Raw genomic sequence first — 22,360 nt, 5'->3', positions numbered from 1 at the left:
GATTTACAATTCCTGCTAAAACTGTTATCTTTTAATGGAGCCATTCAAGTGTATTTAGGAGACGCTCTTTTTATTTATTTATTAATTTATTTATTTTTAAGGAAGACTTGCTTCCATAAAGAACCACCAAATACCTAGTGAGAGATGTCAAATTGAGTGTGTGACATTTCTGGCCTGAGGAACATTCTTTAGTCGATAAGGTTCCACAGAGACATTTCAAGAAGGAGATATCCAAAACAGAGTAATTTTCCCCTATGAGAAATGCTTTATATACAAATACCACAGATGTCAGATACGACATCTTATTTCTACAATAACCATCTTCAAGAGAGCTCATTCTGTTTACTCATTAACTTGTACATGATAAAACACTGAAACAAAAAAAAACGTATGCTTTTGCTTTCAATAAGAACTTGCCGTTAAATGATTAATAAAGTACAATACATACATACACTCTATAATGTAGAATAAAATCCAAGAGGAACTGCTGTACGTGAAGAAGATCTAAAATACGTTCTAAAGCTGTATACAAGGCTCATGACTAATAATGTTTATATGTTTATATACATATGGTACATACATACAGACTGTTACTGCCTGTATCATACACTTAGACATCACCCAATATATCCTATATGACATTAAACGGACTTGTCCTGTCAGTTAGCTTCTTCACACAGATAATGGCTCCCCTCTGACCAATCATAGGACAGTATTATACTGTGAGGAACTAGCCTAAGTTGGGGCACCACAGTCTTAAGACAGTCAGACAGATAGAGAGAGAGAGAGAGAGAGAGAGAGAGGGAGAGAGAGAAAGAGAGAGAGAACTTCGGCAAGTTTACGCTGAAGTGCGCTAGCCTGCAGTCATAAGTCGGCTAATTGATTTCACTATATTATTATTTTCCCTCGTCCACTATTCCGTTTTAATGGGATTTCAGCACCAGCCAATAGCACCGCTACCACATGCTCAGGATAATTATCTTTTGAGTGTTGGGGCTATTGCACGACCAAAGTAATGGAACTTTCCAATTTTCTCAAAAAAAAAAAAAAAAAAGAGAGAGATTTATGCATTTTGGTAATTTCAGGATTATTGATTTCAATTTGTAAACTGACAAATTGATTGATATCACACTCACAATGTCTGCTCTTGACCTTTGAGGCACCAGGAGCTCTGTAGAAATGACACAGCGTTAACTCGAGCACCTGACCGGTATAAATCAGGCTGTGGTCCATACAGTGCACGCAGAGAGACCATTTAACTCTTCTTCATCTGGTTATAGCATGTGACATCACTCTCTCCATGACAACAGCTCACGGGGGATCCTTCAGCGTTTTCCCGCTCGTCCCCTTGTCTCCTCACAAGGGCGAATGTTAGGGTGTGGATGTAAAGGAAGTTAAACGGGTTCATTAAAACGTGTAAAAGAGTCTTGGCTCACCTGCACTCAGCGCTACATTAGCATGCTAATGATCCATACAATAGCCCAGAGAGGCCCTGAAATATAGAGAAGAAAGGCTTCCACCCCATACACACTGTCCCCCCGTCTTAAAGCCACAGTGGCAGAGTGCAACTAATGCAATGTTACAGCAAAAGCAATTTCAGAGCACAAACTATGCCTTGCTAGAGGAAGTAATTTTTTTAAGTGCAAAAAAAGGACAAGGACAGTCCAAATCAATGCCTCATGAGCCTGCTGATCATGTCTCTGGCATGTGCTTTAATCACGCTTAACAGGGTATGATTGATGGTGCAACTATGAGGAAACCGCAGGACCCCCAAACACACAAATCTGGCCACTCACAGAGCAAGTTCATACTGAATGAACCAGGCCACTCACAGAGCATGTTCATAATTAAGAATGGAACACAGGATCCGAGTGATCCTGCTCATAAGGGGGAGAGGAGGCTGCTCAAGAATGGCATGTCTAGTGTAGCCAGACACATGTTAACATATACATCTTTACATACACGTGTATTAGAGAGAGAATCTATGTACACGCTGTATGTTAACATAGTAGGTCTATACATACATGTATGTTTAAGTCATATACGTATACATTAGATACACAGCTATGTCTAGAGAAAACCATGGTGAAATGTGGAGTAAATGTGGATGTGAACAGTAGGTAACTTCATTAAATTTTATTGCATTATGATAATTTGACATTTCTAAACCAACCCACAATGTATCCTGAGGGCAGAACTGGAAGGAAGACTATAACTCATTGGCTAAAAGTCCAGGGAAAGCAGAAGCTAGGTGGGTCTTGGAGGAAAAGCCAGGAGGAGTAGCCTTGCTAGAGTTGGTTTTCAATATGTTTGAAGTTTTAACTTCAATGAGTGGACTTTCATCACATCTCGTTTCACAAGGCTTCTACGTGGTTAAAGACAGGATGGGTCTGAGAAGGCTGGTGTGCCTCGGGCTCTGCCTCTTGCCACGTGCCAATCTTATGATGGTACCGTGGTGCTTGACTTCTATCTCCCCTCACCTGCCTTGGCCCTCTCGAGAGGGGCAACTTTAAGAGGTTTACCCCTTCCATCTCTGCTTCACTCGGCCACTAATAAGAGCTTACGGAGAGTACCCTTAAAAGGATTACTTTAACGCCAAAGCCCATGAAAAAAAATAAAAAAAAATAAAAACACATCCATAACAGGAGAGCAGTCCAGAGCAGACTGTTTCATCGAAGCCTTCAAATGTTTCAGCAGGGGAGAGGGGACAGGAGAGGCAACTTCCTTTGTTGTCATTTCTTGGAGATGACAAGATTACCCCTGACAAACTGAGCCTCCACTCAGCCAAGGCACGGGGGACGTTCTAAACCGGGTAATATACCGACAGACACCTTAGCCATTAGAGATGAGTCTGCACTCACCCTTCAAACGTATACACTTACTTCCAAACCTCACTGGAAGGTGTTTCTTGCTCTACAGACCTCAGTTTAATCTCATAAAGGGGCCAAGCGATACTGCTCTTCTCACTACCAAACAACGTATACTTGGGAAAAGACAAGGCCAGCTTTTCAAAAAAGGCTGTAAAATGTTGAGGGACACAGATCGTATTTGCCACTATTAGGTTTTGGATGGTATCAAAGGAGTGCAGGAGAGTTCATTCAGGCACGAAATGTACACTGAATTTTAAAATGAGAAACACCAGCTTGCAAGGCACGGGCTTCTCCCCATGGAGGCAAGAACATTTAATTTCAGTAGGTTTCAGAGAGAGTCTATCCTTATTGCCTCACAGCTTTGAAAATGTTACTGGAAATCGTTAGAGAGATGGAGTGGAGTAAAAATTAACTCAAGTTAATCTAAAATGTGATTTGGAGTCAGAAAGAACTCAAAAGGGGAGTGGGTCTGCGAGTAGCACCAACTTGCAAGTTTTCAAGGGAAACTTTATGAAATTGAAATATTGATGAGGTGATTTCATAGCAGTCCTGTCACAACTGATAATAACTGCCTTTGTGCCTCTCAGGATGTGCAAGCTTTAAATTGATATGTCTAAAAGCAATATTACTAGCAAAGTCTTTCTACTTGGTCTGTTATACTTGCCTGCATACTTGACGTGGTATAGTTTCACATGTCCCCTATGAGAATACAATTAACGTGTGACAGAGAGGGAGTTTTATCTCAATAAACACAGTTATTGTTCCAGCAAGAGGACATGGACGGAACGTAGGGTGGAAAAAAAAGAAAAGAAATTGCAGTATCAGTGTTTGGCTTTCATTCCGAATGACAAACTGTGCACAGGCCAGTCAAATTACAGCATGGTCTGCCCTCTAATGACTGGGCCATCCATCAACGGGGAAAGCAGCAGTCTCATCAATTTAATTGGTTTACAACCTCGGCCTGCCCCAAACTCCCTCAGCCTCCTTCCCGCACCCCCTCACCTCACCTCGGCACTCGCCCTGCCTTTATAAATCTGCCACGAGGCTGCTATTCCTCCCCCTTCCCAAGCAGCCGCCTCAAATCAAATCAAACAGGCCAGGGAAACAGCACTGATGTCTCTATCTGTCTGAGGGGGGTTAACATCCTCATAGAGACGAATGCAGCCACTGCTGAACAGTCTCTTTCCGCGGGCCATGCAGGTTGGCAAAGGCAGCCAGAGGCGTGGCTTCAAGGCTTTTTAAAGTACAGTGTAGAATAAGGCTCCAGCAGCTATACGGGATCTGAGAGTGCGGCATTATGCTTCAAAGTTGGGGCACAAATCCATTACACAACATACAGACTAAGTCTAAGTGAGAAAACAAAAGTGTAAATGTGGGAACATATCGGTAGATAGTTAGGGGGGTTGGGCAGGCAGACTAAAGACACCTAGACATAGATAGACAGGCAGACAGACGGTGATAGAGAGACAGAGAAACACAGATAAACATATGAATAGATATACTGTGTAGAGTAGGTTCGAGGAGAATAAACTCACCATGCAGCCCGTAGAGTCTAGTCGGCGGTCAGACACGCATTTGAAGTTCTTGCGACAGCCTCCGTTGTCCTTGGAACAGTCTCGGACGGGCCCAAACGAGGCCAGCAGGTCATCCACTGTCTCAAAGTACGTCGACATGATGGCCTCCTCCCTGCAGTTAGGGCGAAACATGAGCAGAACTAAACAAAGGGCTGGTTCTATATCGGTTCTAGAATTTTCCTTTTCTTCAGAACTATGGCATGGCATCTAAACGGCCACTTAACATAATGTTCTACCAGAGCCTCCTTCTGAGTAGAAACTAGAGAGGACTATTCAAGAGACCAATGTTCTCAGATCAAGTTCATGTCTTTTCAGCAGAACTATTAATACTGTGATGCTATAGCTACTGATATGTTACGAGATGAGATCAAGATCTTCCTCTCACTGCCAAGAGAGTAAGGCCTTTGAAGATGCCATCTAGTAATTGCACATAATTTATGAGTGTCTCCAATGGCCCAGTGAAGGTGTTACTAAACCTTTTCATTAGCTCAGTGGGTATATGACCAATAAGCAATGTCAAATGAAAATGTCTCGCAGGGTTCAGCAGTCCACCATGTGTGACTAATAATAAAACTAATGAGAGCTGGTTAATGACTCAGTAGCCCCATAAGCAGCCACTGGCTTAAGACAACTGGGAATGGCTGAGCATCTTTTAGAGGCGAGACAGCAAGAGAGAGAGAGAGAGAGAGAGAGAGAGAGAGAGAGAGAGAGAGAGAGAGAGAGAGACTCAGCTAGTCATATATTTAGGGCAGATAGTTGCCAACTGGATTGTAACAATTTCTGTGTTGTTGAAGTTTTGTTATACTGAGCCTGTTTGCTCCATTCAGTAACCATTTCAGTGGAGCCGGGAACTCAACCCATTTATTTCTGACTTGTCACAAACTTGCAGCAGGAGAAATAAATAACACAAATAACTGATCTAATCGCTGTTGGCGTGTGGCAGGTGGTTGGGTGTCCATTGCTGAAGTTGTAGCTCATTACGGTCCAAAGTGAAAAGGCTGAACAGACAGCTGTGTTGACAGACACAGAGGATGAGCAATGGGCAAGGACTGTCCTCACTGTGGGTATTGTAAGCATGCTAACACTGTCACTGTCCTTATTATAACCATGCTAACTGTGACACTGTCCTTATTATAGATATCATAACCATGCTAACTCTGTCACTGTCCTTATTATAGATATCATAACCATGCTAACTCTGTCACTGTTGCAGATATTATGACCATGCCAACTCTGTCACTGTCATTATTTTGGATGTCATGATCTTCCTGTCTTGGTCACTGTACTTATTATGGATATCATAACCATGGCATCTCACTGCAGATATTATGACCAGGCTAATGGTGCCACTGTCATTATTGTGGATGTCATTATTATTTTGTTAACTGTCTAACTGTCCAGATTGTTGATCTTAAGACCATATGTGTGTTACGGTCCTCAATGTAAATATTATGGCTATGCTAACTAGCTCACTTTCCTCACTGTTGATATTATGACCATGCTAGCTGTCTCACTGTATACGGTCTGAGGGCTTGTGAAAATGAATGTGAAGTCACTCAGGATAATTGCAGATAATTGTAGTGTGCTGCACATTAGTGAAGCAGAGGAACTCATTAGGGCTTTGTGACCACACAGTAATTAATGCCAATCGATTCATTATGGCACAGTGACTTATTGTCAATATACTCATATGGTGAACATAAGAACAAGTAAATCATCAGATCATAAGTACAAACATGCAGATAGATAGCACAAATAGAGTGGTCTGAGTAGAGAGAGAGAGAAAGAAAGACAGGAAAAGAGAGACAGAGAATATATTGCAACAATCTAAATTTGAACTGCAATTTATAAGATTTTAAAGATTGAAAAAAATATGCCTTCATCATCCTTACAACTATTTCTCATATTGTGTTTACTCTTGAAATACAAACAATCACATCCATAATAAACAAAACAAATTATAGTTCTGATTCCAGAAGAGAATGTCAGAACAACAAACACTATACCAGCTACTCTCTCGCCAGTTAGGCCCTGTGTGCCAAGCCTCCATGCCAGGCGAAAGAAGACAGAACCAGGTGGGCACGGGCAGACATAAACATGGCGAGGGTCATTACTGATACGCCTTACTGGATGTTGTCTTCTAGCCCCCTCCCCTCCCACAGGCGCCCCTTAACATGATTGGACGTGATTTCCCATGGCAAGGGTGCGGGCCAAGGTGTAGAACTGGTTGGCTGGGATCAGGCTGTGAGAAGGATTGGGGATCGCTGCACAGGTGACAGAGGATACTTTGAGGGGAATTAAGGACTCATTAGAAGTGTAATGGCATGTAATTGAGCCGTGCTCTATCCAATGTTAAATCTGCCCAAGACGTGAGCGCGGGTCCGTGTAGGCTCTTTAGAGCCAGGCAGTGCATCGTCCCTAACCCCAACACACACACACACACACACACACACACACACACACACACACACACTATCAACATACACACACATAATTGCACACACATTCACACTCAGTTACAAACACACACACACACACACACACACACACACACACACACACACTCACTGGCTAGGCCCACTAATGATCCAGACAAGTCATTAGAGGACATCCCCACACAGCCAAGGCCTGGGCCAGGACTCTCTACCTCCCACACCCCACCCACACGTGTCTCCTCCCTGTCCCTGCTAATCACCCAGAGAATGGCTTGGGCAGGCTGAGCTGGAGGAGGCCCAGCCAGGCAGATCTCCACACACACACACACACACGCAGCCTCTCCTCAGGACTTTCATTTCATATCAGTCCATTCAGGGAGGAGAACAGAAGGCCCTTAAAGAGAGCATTACAACACTGCCATAGTCTTTAAAACTGCATTAGGAAAGGAGCTCATGTTGGCTGAGAAAAAAGCCAGCTCATCGTTCTCGCCAGATGAAGAAAAAATTAACCCAGGTAGGCTTAGGTAGATCCCTGCCTTCCACAGAGATCCAGAGGAAGCTACACATTAACAAAAGGGGCACAAAATAGTCGAGACAAGCTAACATATCAGGAAATGAGAAGTTTGAAAATATACCAATAAACCGAAATGTAGATATGCCCACCAGTGAGTTTTGGAATAACTGCTGGACGGAAAGCAGTTGTAAACCAATAAGTGCCGTGCTCAACTACTGGAAGTTGTAATTAGTTTATTTTTCCCCTTTTTCCCTCATCTTCATGATTTGGAACAAATTGGCGATTGCATTTCATACATCCACAGTACACACACAAGCACACACACACATACACACACAAAACACACACACACACACACACACACACACACACACACACAGGGCTGAAACACACCAAACGCGTTTTTAAAGACGCAGACGCTTCAAAAACATCTTGGCAAAGTGTGGCGGGCAAAACAGCCGCAGGGGCACCAGGCTGTTTTGCCCGGCGCCTATGAAGCGGAGCTGCGTGCACAACCTGCCTGGGCCGAGTGTGACATTGATGAGCGGTGCGCCTCCGCACCTTGCGCTGAAAAGTTGAGAATATTTCAACTTTTAATTGCACCTAAAAAACGCTAGTAAGACGCAATGCGTGGCGGAGAAAAGGCGCACACGCAAAGCGCGCCGTACCATAGGAAACAATGCATTTGCTAGCGTCCCGCTTTTTAAAACGCGTTTGGTGTGTTTCGGCCTTTACACACACACAAAAAACACACACACACACTCACAAAAACACATACACATGCATGAACAAGGCAAAACAGAGACAAATATCCGAGATGGGGTGGAAGAGAGAATAGAGAGAAAGAGACAGGGGGGGTGGGGGGGCATGGGGGGTGCTACAAACATGGTGTGGGACCTGGCTTAGAATGTTTTTAGGTATTTACATTATTTTATTTTTGTATGTTTGCACAAGGAATTATTGATGCCGCCTGTCAGAATTTCCACCACCCCACCCACACACACCCCCTCCACAGGCAGTAGTTACAGAGCAGCAAGGAAAATGCAGCCATTAACACATCAACAAATTGCAACCACTTCAAACTGCAACCACACACACACACCTATTATCACACACATAAGCATGTTTGAGCTAAATCTAGCAAATTCCAGCCACAGACAAAAATACAGGATTCTGTAGGTTTGTGTGTTAGGGTGCGTGTGTCTATGTCTAAATAACTAACTAACTATCTAACTAAAATCGTCTATCTGCCCCACACCTATGCAGATCCAAGATTAGCTCTCTGTGAATGGCAATTGGCTATCTGTGAATGGTGACTGGCTATCTTTGAATGTTGATTAATGCCACGTGAGCCAAAGCAGATTCAATTATTTCACAGACTGAATATGGCTACCCTCCTAGATTTTTGCTTTTTACTATTCAGGACTTGTTTCGCTTGTTCACCAAGGGCAGCAAGGAAATTCAGTTTGATCTCATTTTATTTCAGGTATTTGCACAAGAATATTATTTAGCAAATTCTGTTTGTAGCTTTGGCCTTTACATATCCTGGGAGATGTTTTTACCTGTTATTGAAAATAAAGGTCATAATTGTAAAATCTACCTATGACTTGTTGCAGGATTTATGGTAGGGAGAAACCAGGAGGGGACATACACGTGCTACCAAGCTGTAGCTCATGTCACCCACACATGATTAGTCTTAATATAATATTCTCCCATCCCTCTCAAAGACACACACACACACACACACACACACACACACACACACACACACACACACACAAGGCATGCAGAGGTGCACGCATGCAAACACACTCACACACACACACACACACAAACATACAAAGGCACATACAAACAGAAACTCAAACACACACACACAGAGCAATCTGATGCTCATTACTGTCATATGCCAACTCATTTGCACCAGACCACCTCTTCCTGTCTCTTCTTTTCCTTCTTTATTCAGTTTTTCATTTCTTTTCTCTTAACCCACGGGCAGAGACCTCCAAAGGAATGCCTCTCATTTATTTTGCCTTGAACCATGGGCACAACTGAGTGGGCTCACAGGAGGCGGTTTGCACAATTATAGGCCGATTATGCTTTTTTTATGTTGTTGATCCAATGGCAATTTATAAAGATAGGAGGTGTCATTTATGGATGCTGCGTCCATGGTAACAGACCACAGTGACGGGTCATGTTCAGGGCTAATTGGCACGCCAGCATTGATTGGCCTCTCTTGTCACAGCAACGTGATGGAGAAGCTGCGGTATTGCAGCGTCAAGCTCTATCCATTAAGGTTTAGTGCTAATAAAACACATCACAGTTAGGAGGCTGCTACTGCTGTACAGCACCCACTTTATGAGGAGGAGGAAGGGGAGGATGAGGAGGAGAGCTGTAAAGATGAGAGTAAAAGATGAAAAAAAAAGAATTGTTTGCAGAGAAACACTCTCTCTCGCTTTCTCTTTCTCTCTTTCCATGGCCATCATAAAAAGTTAATTTGAAACTGAGTGGAGAAAAGCAGTATTGTGTTATATCTTATGTATGTATGTTTTTGAAGGTCCCTCTTTTTCTTGATGGTCAGAACTCTGTCTTGATTCAAACAAGACCTTAAAAATACTGAATTTCCAGTCTAATCTATTACTCTTACAGACGGACAAAAGAGAGTTCGGAGAGTTTGTGTGTGTGTATGCAGTGTGTATGTATGTACGTGTGTGTGTGTGTGTGTGTGTGTGTGTGTGTGTGTGTGTGTGCGGTGTATATGTATGTATGCATGTGTGTGTGTGTGTGTGTGTGTGTGTGTGTGTGTGTGTGTTTATGTGTGTGTGTTGGAGTAGGAGAAGGTGAAGAATAGTGGTCTCTTCCAAAGAGCTCTACCAGTGGCTGGCTGTAACTAAAGCCCAGCATGACTCACTGAAAGGAGCAACCTCCCACATACACAGACACAGACACAGACACAGACACAGACACAGACACAGACACAGACACAGACACAGACACACAATTCACTCAATGACAGCGATTACACACAGGAGTGTATGTAACTGTCTTGTGTGTGAACATGAGTGATGGCTCCATGCCTTTTATCGTCGCTCAACGAAAAGAAAAAAAGTGAGACATGCCAAGTGTCAAACAAACCGTGACAATTTCTGTTTTTGTTTTTCCTCATCACCCATAACAAAACCAAGTGACAAACAAAACTGAGTGAATTAATTTCCAAGGAGAACTCTAGCAGAATTACCTAGAATGGTGGCTTTCAAACACTGACTACAACACTATCAGTGCATGGTGCTATTTTCTATCTATCAGTATATCTGTCCTTACTGAGGAAGTGCACACAAAACACCAGGATGTGTTTTCTTGTGGGTGGAAAACAGTGGAGTGAACTAGGAGTGGAGTGCATAGCCAGAGTCCGTCTTTGTCATTGACAGATCAAGGTCTATAGCTATGGTTGTAAGCCTAAGGTTTTCTTGCTTCAGTCACAAACACATATCTAGACAGAGCTACAGAGGACCTCTGTAGGGGCCAGAAGTGAAATAAAGCACCTAAAGTTATTAACAAAGGGCAATATACAGTGGGGAAAATAAGTATTTGAACCCCTGCCGATTTCACAAGTTTGACCACTTGCAAAGAAATGTGTGATCTATAATTGTAATAGTAGGTGTATTTTAACAGTGAGAAACAGAATATCAACAAAAAAATCCAGAAAACTGCATTTTATAACATTTATGACTTAATTTGCATTTGATGCAAAAAATAAGTATTTGAACCCCTAGCAAAACATGACTTAGTACTTGGTGGAATAACCCTTGTTGACAAGCACAGACGTCAGACTTTTCTTATCTTCTTATGGTCACCAGGTTTACACACATCTCAGGAGGGATTTTGGTCCACTCCTCTTTGCAGATCCTCTCCAAATCCTTAAGGTTGCGTTTTCAATGGGAGGGAATGAGGGAATGAGGTTCAAGCCCAATATTCCACGTTACATGGCCCCATCCATAGTCCCCTCGATGCAGTGGAGTCGTCCTGTACCCTTGGCAGAGAAACAGCCCCAAACCATAATGTTTCCACCTCCATGCTTGACGGTGGGGATGGTGTCATATTCAGCATTCTTCCCCCTCCAAACGCAGCAGGTCGAGTTGATGCCAAAGAGCTTGATTTTGGTCTCATCTGACCACATCCTGTCTCCCAATCCTCCTTAGAATCATTCAAGTGTTCATTGGCAAACTTCAGACGGCCCTGTACATGTGCTTCCTTGAGCAGGGGGACCTTGCGAGTGCTGCAGTACTTCAAACCATTACGGCGTAGTGTGTTGCCAGTGGTTTTATTGGTGACTGTGGTCCCAGCTGCCTTGAGATCATTCACAAGCTCCCCCTGTGTAGTTCTGGGGTTATTCTGCACCTTTCGGATGATCACCGATACCGCACGAGGGGATATCTTGCATGGAGCCCCAGACCTAGAGCGATTGACAGTTGTTTGGTGTTGCTTCCATTAACGAATAATCGCACCAATAGTTGTCTGCTTCTCACCAAGCTGCTTGCCGATGGTTTTGTAACCCATTCCAGCCTTGTGCAGGTCTACAATCTTATCTCTGACGTCCTTGGTCAACTCTTTGGTCTTGCCCATGGTGGTGAGGTTGAAGGTGTGAAGTATGATTCTTTGGACAGGTTTCTTTTATACACGTCACCAGTTGAGATCAGGTGTACCTTGTTAGGCCTAATGAGGACTAATCTGTGTGCTTCTTGGGCACATAACTGGTCATTGGGAGCCAGAATGCTTGCTGTTTGCTCGGGGGTTCAAATACTTATTTTCTGCATCAAATACAAATAAAGTCATAAATGTTATAAAATGCAGTTTTCTGGATTTGTTTGTTGATATTCTATTTCTCACTGTTAAAATACACCTACCATTACAATTATAGATCACACATTTCTTTGCAAGTGGCCAAACTTGCGGAATCGGCAGGGGTTCAAATACTTATTTTCCCCACTGTATATGTATATATTTAGCTGCCTATGTTTACCCACACAGGCACCTATATGCCAAGATGTATACATCCCCAGCCCAGAGACAATCCGGTTGTGTTCACGCGCACACACGCACACATACTGTATGTATATATATATATATATATATATATATATATATATATATATAGAGAGAGAGAGAGAGATAGAGAGAGATACAGAGAGAAAATTCCCCAAAAATACATAAAGTGAGAGACAGAGACAGATGAAGAGAGAGAGAGAGAGAGGGATGTTAAGGGAATTAAATGGAGAGTGCAAAAATGATAGTGAAAGTGAGACAGATAAGAGACAGAGATCGAATGGGAGAGACTTGAGAGAATATGCATGAACGTACATATCTGTGTATGTGTGTGTGTGTGTGTGTTTATGTTTATGTATCAGTAAGACTGTGTGTGTGTGTTTGTTTGTTTGTGTGTGTATGTGTGTGTGTGTGAGTGTGTGTGCATGCGCACAAGAGAGTGTGATGCCCTTGAATGGAATGAATAGAGATCCTTCAAAGAACCCCTTTGGATGCCCCCACACTGTGCAAGCAAAGGAAGTGAGCAATGAAATGACATGAATGCCTGAAAAAGTATGGAAAAAAAACAGCAACAAAAAACACAAGAGAAAAAAACATGAGGAAGTGAAAGAAGCAGAGGGAGTGAGCTATCTATCTCTTTACAGTGATTAAACACGCAGCTTTATCAGATCGGCGGCGGCAATGGCGAGTAGAGCTGAATCCGTTGGGACATAGAGCACGGTATCTGGGCGCCGACGGCGACAGTGGCGGCATCAGGCCCACAAGGGAGGCTGCACATCCCCACGTCTTCGGTTTCACACGCCGCTGTGCGAGCAGCGCGCCCCTAAGCGTACGATAACATCTGACTTCCTGTATGCTAATCTAGGGATTTGGGAAAGACACGCTCCGCTCCTCGAGATAGACGCAGTGTCCCCATACCTTTAAGATAACACATTTTCTTTCTGTGTGTTTCTTTTCTTTAATTTTGTCTCATCTTCCTGACCTGATGATGACAGCCAGGTGTGAAGGTGAACAATGTTGCTGAATATCAATGATAAAGAAAGATACACATTAGCCAAGCTAATATGCTAACATGGTATCTGAATTGCAAATGTCAAATGTAATGTTCTATGTCACTGTATGCACATATAACAGCAAATTGTGGTGGGCCACATCTACTAATGTGATGCATTGTTGCCAGTTGCCACTGAAACGGTGCATTATCACTAACATATGGCACATTCAATACTAAATAGTTAAAACCATTTCACTTTACTTATGGCCACTCTATATACCGGAGAGAGGAGGTCTGCAAGTACCAATATCCTCAGACAAAATTGATTTAATTAGGTATGTCCTTCTTGGCTTTCTCTGCACCTCAAGGGAAAGAGTGAATATGCCACAGTGAGAATACCACAACACACAATTCTGTCACACAGAAATCATTTACTGAGGTGGGCACCAACAGCGGCCTTGATTTAAGTCTGAATGCCCATCTACCCTGTAAAAGGTGTTGCTAAGTCGATGTCAATTGCACTAGATCAGTTCAGATGTGTTCACATAACATCAATTCTACTACCATATTCTCAAAGCTAAACATCTAAAATGTACTCAAGTTTTCTAAGTTCAAGCAAGGACATACAACAAATCAGTAAGGTAAACTTGGTTTATATGAGTGTCTGTCAGAATGTGCCTGAAGTGTTTCTTGCTACAGGCTTTGAAGCAGTCAGTCTTCAGGGAATTACCAAGACTGCATGTAACTTTCTTTATTGTGCTAAAGGTAAACTACAATACTGTCAGTTTTTGCAAATTAAGATGACTGTAAAATCTACTGGCTTCATTTGTTTAAATTCAACGTGTTGAGACAGTTACACTAACGCAAGCTTTGTTTGATGCGCAGTTGTTCAGTTAGTTTGCTAGACGAGCTATGTTAGCTAGGAAATTATCCAACAAAGCATATCTAACCTTACATATCAAAGGTTTTAACTTGCTATAGTTTTCTCTGTCTCGTTAAGGTCATTTTTAATTTAAGCAACCCACTTACAAATCTATTGTCGTTTCACACTGTTGTTGGTTTCCTGGTTGTGTTCAGGGTGTGATTTGTCAAAAAAACAGAGGGGGGGATGTTTTTTTTTATCATGAAAAAACAAGCAATAAATAGGCCTAATTCTTTTCAAGTTAACGGTAGGCCCTATTAGGTTACATTTTGAACAGTTGAACATTTAATGCAAATTAAAACTAAACTGCTCTGGACTCGTTTCGTTTTGCCCTCGTTTTACAGTATTTAGCTGGCTATGCTAATTTCCGTGTAATATTGTTATGTATACAATGGCCCTCATTCTCGAACATTTTCTGAAGTTTCTTCTGAAATGTTTCTTACGGGCTTCGGAAAAACAACGTAAGCAAAAGACATCCGCCAAATTCATGCACGCTTGAAAATGCGGTCCTACGCAGCAGAAGTTTTCTGGGCTGTGCTCCCCCGGAAGAGTTTTCTTAAATTGAAAGCGCGTTCTCGTGCTCCTGAATTTGCATACATACACGCCCTGCCAGCTCCTTATAAGGGCACGCAACCGTAGTGACGTGTGCAGTCGGAATCGACCGAATCTACACGAAAGCAACTCGTAAACGAGTCATGTCAAAGCGGTTTCGTGTACATTACATTTAGTCATTTAGCAGACACTTTTGTCCAAAGCGACGTACAAGGGATAGAACAGTCAAGCTACGAGCAATAGAGACCTAGTGTAACAATAAATACTACTTTACATAAGAAATAGAAAAACGAAATAGGAAATAAAAACGAAGTGCAGGAATGTAACTGCTATAAGTGCAAGTTAAGCACTAGTCGAAGTGCCAGTTAGGAAGGGAGGTGCTCTCTGAAGAGTTGGGTCTTCAAAAGCTTCTTAAAGGTAGAGAGGGACGCGCCTGCTCTGGTAGTGCTAGGCAGTTCGTTCCACCAACGTGGAACTACTTGAAAATTCTGGATTGCCGTACTTGCACAGACGGCAGTGCCAAACGACGCTCACTAGACGAGCGCAGCATTCCGGTGTAGTCCTTTTATTTATTTTATGACATCACGGTGCCTCGTAGAATCATGACTATAGGCCTACATGTGAAACGTAATTGTTAATGATACTTTAATCCGAGGATCTGTAGAGTTGATGTGAACGCAATCACCAACGATTTCTCACAAATTAATTAACACAGAGAGTTTTCTTAAATGCGATTCCTCAAAAAACCACAAGATGGCCCACGGGGCCATCTTGTGGTTTTTTAAGGAATCGCATTTGAGAAAACTCTGGCCGAGTTACGACTGCTATTTCGAGTTCGGAAAGTCTTCTGAAGTTCAGAGCAAATCCCAGATGAGAGAACTTTCATGAATGTCGAATGTTGTCCTAAATCCAATTCCTCTTAAATTCCTCTTAAATTCCTCTTAAATTCTTCTTAACTGCGTTCGAGAATGAGGCCCAATGTATTTATGTGCATGGGGACGTTCGCAAATTCCGAGACTGCCGACAGTTCGGGTCAGGTGAACGTTAGTGCCAGCGATGTAGACTATAAGTGTAAGAAAACTCTGTCACAACCTGCCTGTTTTTTCATTGTTTTTTTTTTTAATAATTGAGGGTTGTCCCCCCCCCCGTGGATGAAATTCATCCAGCTGAGGTAGGGATGTAAAAACCAGAGGGGGGGGGTAAATCCACCCCATCCCCCCCAACAAATCGCACCCTGGTTGTGTTTAGAGTAACATTAACTCAGTGATGCTGGTGGATCAAAAAATCAATCAAAAAATAATGGGAAAATATTGGCAATGCTAACATATTTGTCAGTAATATGTCCAGAACAACTGTTTTGTACTTTGTGTGGAAGCTGAATCTGGTTGTGGCCAAAAGTTAGCTGTTTGGGGAGATGCAGTGGGTTTTCGTGCTAAATGCTAAATGGGTAGAACCAGACATTAAATTATTGATCGGTGATTAACACTATAATCTCATAACAAAATTGTAGAAATAGGCAGGCATAACCAGGCTATGAAATATCTCAGGATTTCTAAAGTCATTGTATTCTCTTCTCACATGATAGCAGACTGTTTCAATTAGTCAATACATTGCTTTGTGTTGAAATGTCAATGGCTGTTTCCAATAGCATCGGCTCTTTACATGTTGTGGTAGACATGACGGCCTGCATGGGATTGTACTTAAAATCCTTCTTAAATGCATGTAAGCAAGTGGTTATGACTGCTTTGAATGTAATTTCTGAAGCTCTTAGCAAATTACAAATAGTACAACATCTTTTAAAGGGGTTTTATGCTTTTTTTTGTTGTTGTTGTTGCATATTTTTTAAGGTAATTCATTTTCATTAAATCCTGAAATTCATTTTAATGTCAAGAATAGACAAATCCCACCTGTTGTCCCCACTAACCATTCAGGCTATTCACTGTGCAGTTCTGTGACCCGGCCAAATCAAACAAGGAGACATTTTCAAAAAAGAGACACAAGGAGAAATACATTGCTGATCCCAGAGAAAAAGTGTATGCCTATTCTAAAGTCATTGCAGCAGGTGTTGTAAAACAGTGACATTCAACAGATCATTTTCATAAATTTAGAGAATACCCATGGTAGAAGCAGTGTTAATGTCTCCCAGTCATTTTATGATGATAAAAGACACCGGCTTTTATCATGATGATAGTCCCAGCATCTCTCATATTCTGTATGCAGACGATTTTGAGGTATGTATTCCACTAGGGACGTCTTGGGAGTTTTCTCAGGTTCATTTGTTTGCAGATTTTATTTTGGACAGCATTCTCAATTTAAGTCAAAATTGTTCTTTGTTCTCCTAGAACAAAGGAAGCCCAGGAGAATGATATCCCAGCTCTACTTGAGAATCCTACCTTGAAAACACTGACATGAGGCACGTGTCCACTGACTGACAAAATTGAAACATTGAAACGGCTACCCTCCTGATCTAATTCACAATCTTGTTGAAGGTATTGTACCTTATGAGCTGGCACGGTGCTTTGATCTTTCCAGTTCGAAGAAGTACATTACACTGACTGAACTGAATGATGCCCTTAGGAGATTTACTTACAAATGGACTGTTCTGTGTAATATCCCACATTTGGTTCCTCAACATTTTGCCGTAGAACGTAGAAGCATTGCTGGAAATGCACGCCTAAACTGAGTCCTTCTAAGGTTGTTGCCATTTAAAATTGTGTAAAAGATACCTTTAGATGAACCAGGATGACAGGTTGTCCTGTGGACATTGTGGAACTCATTGTGTTTCCAGTCCAGTCTGAAAAATCGACCTTGATTGCAAAATATCTGAGCATCGCCTGAGATTTGTCCAACTTTGTTCAATCTAGACTAATTCCAAAGCACAATATTTTTGGAGCATTATCCTCAGATGATCCAAGTCTTTGGGACACTTGAGTCGTAATGGACTATGCGGTTTGACGCCAAGAATAGCTTTTAAGAGTTGTTAGACATACATACTTTCAAGAATGTGCTATTATCCCTTTCTGTGAAACACCAGATGATGTTGTCATACCGCCTACACAGTGCTGCTTTCACGAGTGTCTCAAAGGTGTCATCAGTCTCCTTGGATGTGTTGGAAACATACAGGAAACAGTATGAAGGAAGCATCCAAGCCTAAGATCTCTGCAGTTGTCATGGAGTCAGTTATGCTTTTGGAATGAATAAATTATGTGTTAATGGCTCAACAGGAGGATGGCCTGATTTTGTTGAAATTCTTAAAATTGTAGTCATTAAGACCAGTCAGTTTCTTTGTGAGGCCTCTTAAAACTATCTAACTAACTATGAACACCTTAGGTAATATCTGTTAGAGGATACCAGAGATGTGCATTATCTTGAGCAATAACAACTTGGTGATGCCTATCCCTTGGCAGCTTATAACACAGGAGGAAAGCACATGGTTACTCTAAGGAGACTTATTTGCTTGTTATTAAAGGTTACTTGGAGGGGTGGGTTTGATTAGCTCTTATTCCATTAAACAAAAATACACCAGATAGGAAGCTGTACTCACATAGCTGCTTGCTTCAAGTAGTTTAGGCACAAATTAAGAATGTATGCAATAATAAGTAGTAGTATATTTTATTCAGAGCAGTAGTCACTGTTTTATAGTGATCTTTCACTGTTTATCAATTTAAGAGGAATAATGTTCACCTCGATCACCTCAAAGGCAGCCAAATGATCCAATCTTTTGTTGATCTCCTTTTTTACTCTTCCCTAGCTTGCCACTAGACACAATGGCTTCGCTTGTAATGCTTCGAGTAATTCTGGCTCAACCTGACATATGGAAATGGACTTTACCATCTGGAATACAACTGACTGTAGGAGGACTCCTTGCTGTTGTAAAAGAGGCATTCGATATACAAGAGGAGTTTACCCTTCAGTACATAGACATAGATTTTGGAGACCACTTCTTCACTGTAACGTCAACTGATCTAATTGAAGATAAATCCATACTCAAAAGTCATTCACATGGCAGCCTTCTCATTTCACAAAGTATTAACACCAAAGAGACATTGGCAGAAAATCTCTACCAGCAAACAGTATATCCACCTGGTGCACGGCTTTGTGCTGTGGCAGAGGGTCTTCTCAAGCAATTTTGGTGCTTAAAAGAACTAGGCTCTGTCTCTGGTTGCTATGGTTGGCTGTCAAGTTTAAAGTACCAAATGGGGAATTATAAAACAAAACTCAGAAGCCTTGGATGTCCAGAGATCTCAATCAACTCCATCAAACTGAAGCAACTTCAAGATACATCTCCTGCCAGAAATGTAAAAAAGCCAAGAAAAGCAGAACTTAATTATCTCCCTCCTCATCCAACTGGAGAGACACAGGGAAGTCTGGAACAAGAACAGATTCTGTTGAGTGAGGAATCAAAGAAGAGAGACAATGCCAAAACCGTTAGTGAAAGAAACACAAAGACATTTTCACTGAGAAGACCCGAGGTAGTGTTCCAGTGCCCACTAGTAGCAGAGGTGAAAGACATGGCCAGCCTTGGTCAGGCTTTATATAGCCTATTAACGCTTTTGTTTAATCAGTAAAGGCTGGTGTAGTGATTCTCTTATATTGAAGTACTCTGATGTTCAAATGAATTATGTATTCCTGTTAACTTCAGTTTTTTCTTTGTTTGTTTGTTTTTTTCTTCTCACAAAACTACTGATGTGTTGCCTAGCATATGGATAGGTGCCATAGAAAAGTCCAATCCATATTTTTCAAATGTCAGCACTGTCTATGTTTGTTGTAAAACATTGGTGCTTGAAATGAACTGAGTGGTTGTGCCTTTTCACAAAAGATAATCCTAGTTATCCACTTCCTTCACATATTGATTTAAACCGAAAGATGGTTGAATATCCAAAGTACCATTATTTGTGCCGTGCATGTGGGTCTGGACCTCTATGAGTTGTATGGACATTTTCTTGATAGAAAAAAGAGGTGCTCCAGAGGAAGAACGTCCAGAGAACATCAGCATTTTCACTGAAGGGGATCCAGTGCTCTGTGACATCTGCAGTATGCCCAAGGCTTGCCTCCTATATGCTCTGAATCTTCAATACCTCAAGGAATCCATGGACACATTTGAGGTCTTCCAAACGCTGCTTTCTTAGAGCTTGATGATACAAACTGGCTCCAAAAGAACTAATTGGAAAAACAAATTGTTAGGCTAACTGATTTAAGTGTTTGAGCAGGAACGTTTGTTTGGAATGTCGTAGGTCTCTGTAATAGGTTCTTGACAATTAGTTTGATGAATTTGAGGGTGAAACCTTTCTGGGCAAAGCTCCAGCGTACCATTTAACTTCATGAGTAATACAAAACGTTTGAGTGACATTGCTTATAGAGCACTGTGTTCTCATTAAGGCCTGGTGGGATATTCATGTGTTTATAGTACATTTACTATTGCACATGTCTGTGTTGATATATGCCTGTTTGCATACTCAGAGAAAATGGATAGGGGGTCGATGTTTTGGGCAAGTGAAAATAAGATGCTCAAATTTAGTTGTTAGGTTTTAAGTCTAAGGAGAGTATAACCTGGTTTATGTTCAGGTTGCCTTCATAGCCCAACAACACCCCGACATGCATTGTTTGTGTAATCTTTGAGAAGACCACTCGTTCTACTGGCTGAATGTGGCTTGGAATGGGAAAGCTAACAGTCAGTTAGCTGTTTATTTGCACCTTCATACTTCACAAAGATCCAGAGTACCCTTTAACTCTATGAGTAATACAAACGTTGCAAAAGTGCTTACAGAGCATCATCTGTTCATTTATGCTTGGTGGCATATTCATGTGTTCAAATAAATGGCTGAGGGATTGATCCATGACGCTTGATGTTTTAGGCATGTATAACCAGGTTTATTTTTTAATTTGACGTTATTTATTTATTTAATTTGTGTTTGTGTAATGTATGATAAACACTCTAGTGCTACTGGCATGCTAAAAAAAAAGCCAATTCTCAGTTTTGTTTAACAGTATTTATTTAATTAAGACATGGTTAATCTAATATGTTAATTCATTTTGGATTCTGGATTTAACTGAATTGATTTTTGCTATGCTAAAATGATGTGAAAAATATCTAACAAAAAACAAGTTAAACTTATGAAAAAAAATCCATGCAGCATATTTCAATGCTTATTATTATAGTTATCTCAATTGGTAGAATCAAATTAGATTAAACCCACTACAACTATAAAGATAAATGAAGTTAAACTACAGTGTTGCCTTGAGTTAAATGAAACAATTTATCAAATATTGGCATGTAAGTTCATTATACTTGAACCAACGTAAACCAACATAATAAAAACAATATCTATGCAGCATTTAAAAAAAAAAAAATGTAAGTTGGTTCAACACTTCAGATTTTAAAATGTATGATAATCTCTCGGTGAGTGCTGCACACATAAGTGAAACATTATTTTTCATGAATTATCAATGACATTGAAATAAATGCAGGCAGTTTGCCCTGCACACCTGGGTATAGTGCACTTTTAAATACAGTCTTTTAAAAACATTTCTGTAGACCTGTGCTCTATGGGCCTCTAAGGTTGGTGAACGTCCTTGTAACCTCACTGAATGCATTGTGTCTCAAAGGCTATGATCAGTGCTTCCATTAAACACTATGCAACCATTTCCAAAGGTTTCCAAAAGTTATTCCCACAAGCACTGTGCAGTTCTCTGTTCTGGGCCAGAATACCACGCACAAATTTAAGAAAAGCTTTCACAGCACGACTTTGCCGACAATACCCCCAAAGGCAACAGTAAGCAAGTTAGCAAGCTTTTATCAGTGCCAGCTAGGCTGTAGGTGGAGTTTGCAGTGTTTTTTTTGCATGCCTTCTGCATGCCTTCTGGGTAATTAGCTCGCTAGTTTAAGGCTCCTTGTTGTTGCTTTAATTAACATTTCAGGGTAAATTTACTAATTTGATAAATCACTTTGGCATTTCTGCACTGCTGAACACCATGGCAGACTGGATGTGTGATAGATAGATGGGAAGAGCCTGAGCAGACTCCTAGATGAGGGCCTATTATAATGCAGCCTTCACACAAACAGGACTGCAGGAGAAGACACCTACACCCAACCTGACCTCAGCCCAACTTAACTTCTTCATCTCACTTACTTATTGACCCAGGTAATGCTGTCAGGGATTGGTCCCTGGTAACCACGGAGATGGGTCAGGGACACATGGTAATCAGAAGGACAAAGGACACAGGAGGAATGTGACTGAACACCACAGGCCGCCAATGGGAGAAGAGGAAAGACAGAAAGAAAAAAGAAAGAAAAGATAGAAACTGCCGTCACAGGGGACAGAGGACAGGCAGCTACCTGACGTCCTGCTGAGGCTGCCAACTCCAATCTCCTGCGCTTTAAATCTGCGTGTGTGATGTTGTTTCATAGCAGGGAGGTTCAGGTGTGTGTGAAACTGTTTCATAGCAGGGAGGTTCA

At 41.5% G+C, this 22,360-nt stretch overlaps 1 protein-coding gene across 1 annotated transcript in view; it reads right to left on the bottom strand.

Annotated features, from left to right (window-relative positions):
* The window catches only part of LOC105906201 (astrotactin-2), a 381,484-nt gene that overhangs the window by 132,966 nt on the left and 226,158 nt on the right, over window positions 1-22,360 (bottom strand). Inside the window, exon 11 of the mRNA XM_012834351.3 lies at window positions 4,406-4,556. Coding sequence (XP_012689805.2) covers window positions 4,406-4,556 — 151 coding nt within the window. The remainder of the gene's footprint in view (window positions 1-4,405; window positions 4,557-22,360) is intronic.

Source organism: Clupea harengus, chromosome 12 (genome assembly GCF_900700415.2).
Source record: "Clupea harengus chromosome 12, Ch_v2.0.2, whole genome shotgun sequence".
Lineage (NCBI taxonomy): Eukaryota > Metazoa > Chordata > Actinopteri > Clupeiformes > Clupeidae > Clupea > Clupea harengus.
Note: the sequence above shows the minus strand (reverse complement) of the source record. Positions and strands in the feature narration are given on the sequence as shown.